This window comes from Trachymyrmex cornetzi, unplaced genomic scaffold, assembly GCF_001594075.2.
Source record: "Trachymyrmex cornetzi isolate Tcor2-1 unplaced genomic scaffold, Tcor1.1 scaffold925, whole genome shotgun sequence".
In the NCBI taxonomy this organism is placed as follows: Eukaryota; Metazoa; Arthropoda; class Insecta; order Hymenoptera; family Formicidae; genus Trachymyrmex; species Trachymyrmex cornetzi.
This window is the reverse complement of record NW_017300273.1, coordinates 35813-37844: the sequence shown is the minus strand read 5'-3', so window position 1 is coordinate 37844 and position 2032 is coordinate 35813. Positions and strand designations below refer to the sequence as shown.

At 31.4% G+C, this 2032-nt stretch overlaps 1 protein-coding gene across 1 annotated transcript; it reads left to right on the top strand.

The window, feature by feature from the left end:
• Nucleotides 1–1157: 1157 nt before the first annotated feature.
• On the top strand, nt 1158–1640 carry LOC108769659 (putative nuclease HARBI1). Its single transcript, XM_018520764.1, has 3 exons — nt 1158–1201; nt 1290–1425; nt 1600–1640. The coding sequence occupies exons 1-3, from the start codon at nt 1181–1183 to the stop codon at nt 1623–1625; spliced, it is 183 nt and encodes a 60-aa protein (XP_018376266.1). The 5' UTR covers nt 1158–1180; the 3' UTR covers nt 1626–1640.
• Nucleotides 1641–2032: the final 392 nt, after the last annotated feature.

Genomic DNA, 2032 nt, shown 5'->3' with positions numbered 1-2032 from the left:
ATAATTATTCCATGTAACAAACGTCACATAGATGACACATTAATTAATTTTAAGCTCATTTGAGAAAGTCGAGTAATTGGAATCAAAAGGATGAATAAATAATGGAAATAGAGTCACAGACAAAAGTTGATAATTAATTTGAGTTATGAAAAAGAAGTTTAAATAAGTCAATAAAAGATGTTCCAATTAGTCCATGAATAGTTTAAAGACGTGTAGAACTGTTACACGCAATCAAAAGTTGAATGTGCGACTTTCATAATAAATTCTCACTAAAAAAGTAGTTTACATATGTTTACAGAATTATTTGGACCAGTAGAATCAATTTCGAAATTATTTGGACAAAGCCAGATCATTAGGAAGTTATTCCATATTATTCAGAACATCCAAGAATTATTCGGATGCATTCCAAATCGCAGATTAACGTTTTGAACGAAAACTTTGATATTTGATTTAATTCAAGAGTAAACTTGTAATTATTGGGTGCGTTCAGCGAATACAACTGTTGCATATCCTGATCATTGAGCGCTCATCGAGCATAAAGTGATCAGTGAACAGTTTCCTGAACGGTCTAAACGTTTATACATGCGCAGTAGCTACACAAAAATATAACCTTATTTAAACATCTTACTAATCCTTTGTCTCGCGAACGATTAATCAATTTCGGGTAAAGAGAGGCGATTAAATTCTCTCTGATTCCTTCGGCTTCCGTCAAGTTGTATAACGCGTGTAGAATTAAGCGTTACAGTATTAATAACATTAATTATATTTCATTGTACAAGTATACGGGTAATAAAGTCAGTGTTCTATTACTAAAGTGTAAAGAGAGCTTTAACTGCAATCTTGCCCTGTACCCTAAGTACTCCTTAAATGAATTTCCCTATAATTACAAATAAACTGATCCTCTTATACCGCAACACATCCAGATAACCAGCACGGGTAATTTTCAATTGTAATTGCTCGCGTCACTTGTTCTTAATATTACTATTAGTGAGATAATACAGTATCTTAAACCTGGTATATATCTTACAATACGATATGGATTTTGTCAAAACAAGAAAGTTATCTTTCAGTAGGAGATAGATTTGGTCTATCCAAAAGTACCGGACATGGTATAGTAAAAGAAATTGTAAATGTATTGGTTCAGTTAATACCAGAATATATCGTATGGCCTAACAGACAAATGTGCAACATATCATCTACTGTAAGTAATATAAATATTTAGTATATTAATATTTATATCTTGTATAACAAAATGAACTAGTCTTTTAAATGTTGAACAAAACTTTCAGATTTTTGAACGACGTTCAGGTGGTTTTCCTGGTGTTGTAGGTGCGATCGATGGTGTCCATATCCAATGTAAGGCTCCTCCTGGAAATGCTAATGATTATTACAACAGAAAAGGATTTCATTCCATTATCTTGCAAGGTAATTACAATATTTCTTGACATGTTTTTTCTACATTTTTCATTTGTTCAATATAATTGAATATTTTGTAAGAAACACATAAATTTTATTATTAGGTGTATGTGATCACACAGGCCGTTTTATTAATATATACACTGGACTACCAGGCCGTATGCACGATGCTCGTGTTTTTAGATATAGTAACCTGTACGGACAATTAACAAATGCGGAAGATCCATTATTGCCATCACAATTACATTTAATAGGAGATGCAGCATACCCTTTACTACATAATTTAATGACTCCATATAAAGATACCGGTCATTTGACAAGAAAACAAATAATTTACAACACCAAATTATCGTGTATTCGTAGCATTATTGAAAGAACTTATGGTTTTTTAAAAACAATATTTCGAAGGGTTTATTATTTAAATATCAATGACTTTGAATTAGGACAAAAAATGATAGCAGCTGCATGTGTGTTGCATAATTTTATGATTAATAGAGAAGAAATAAATTTTGCAAACGAAATAGAAATAGAAAATAACTTAATGTTATTACGCGATGTTATAGATCCACTTGAACATGGAAATGCTTCCGCTGTTGCAAAACGGGATGATATTATG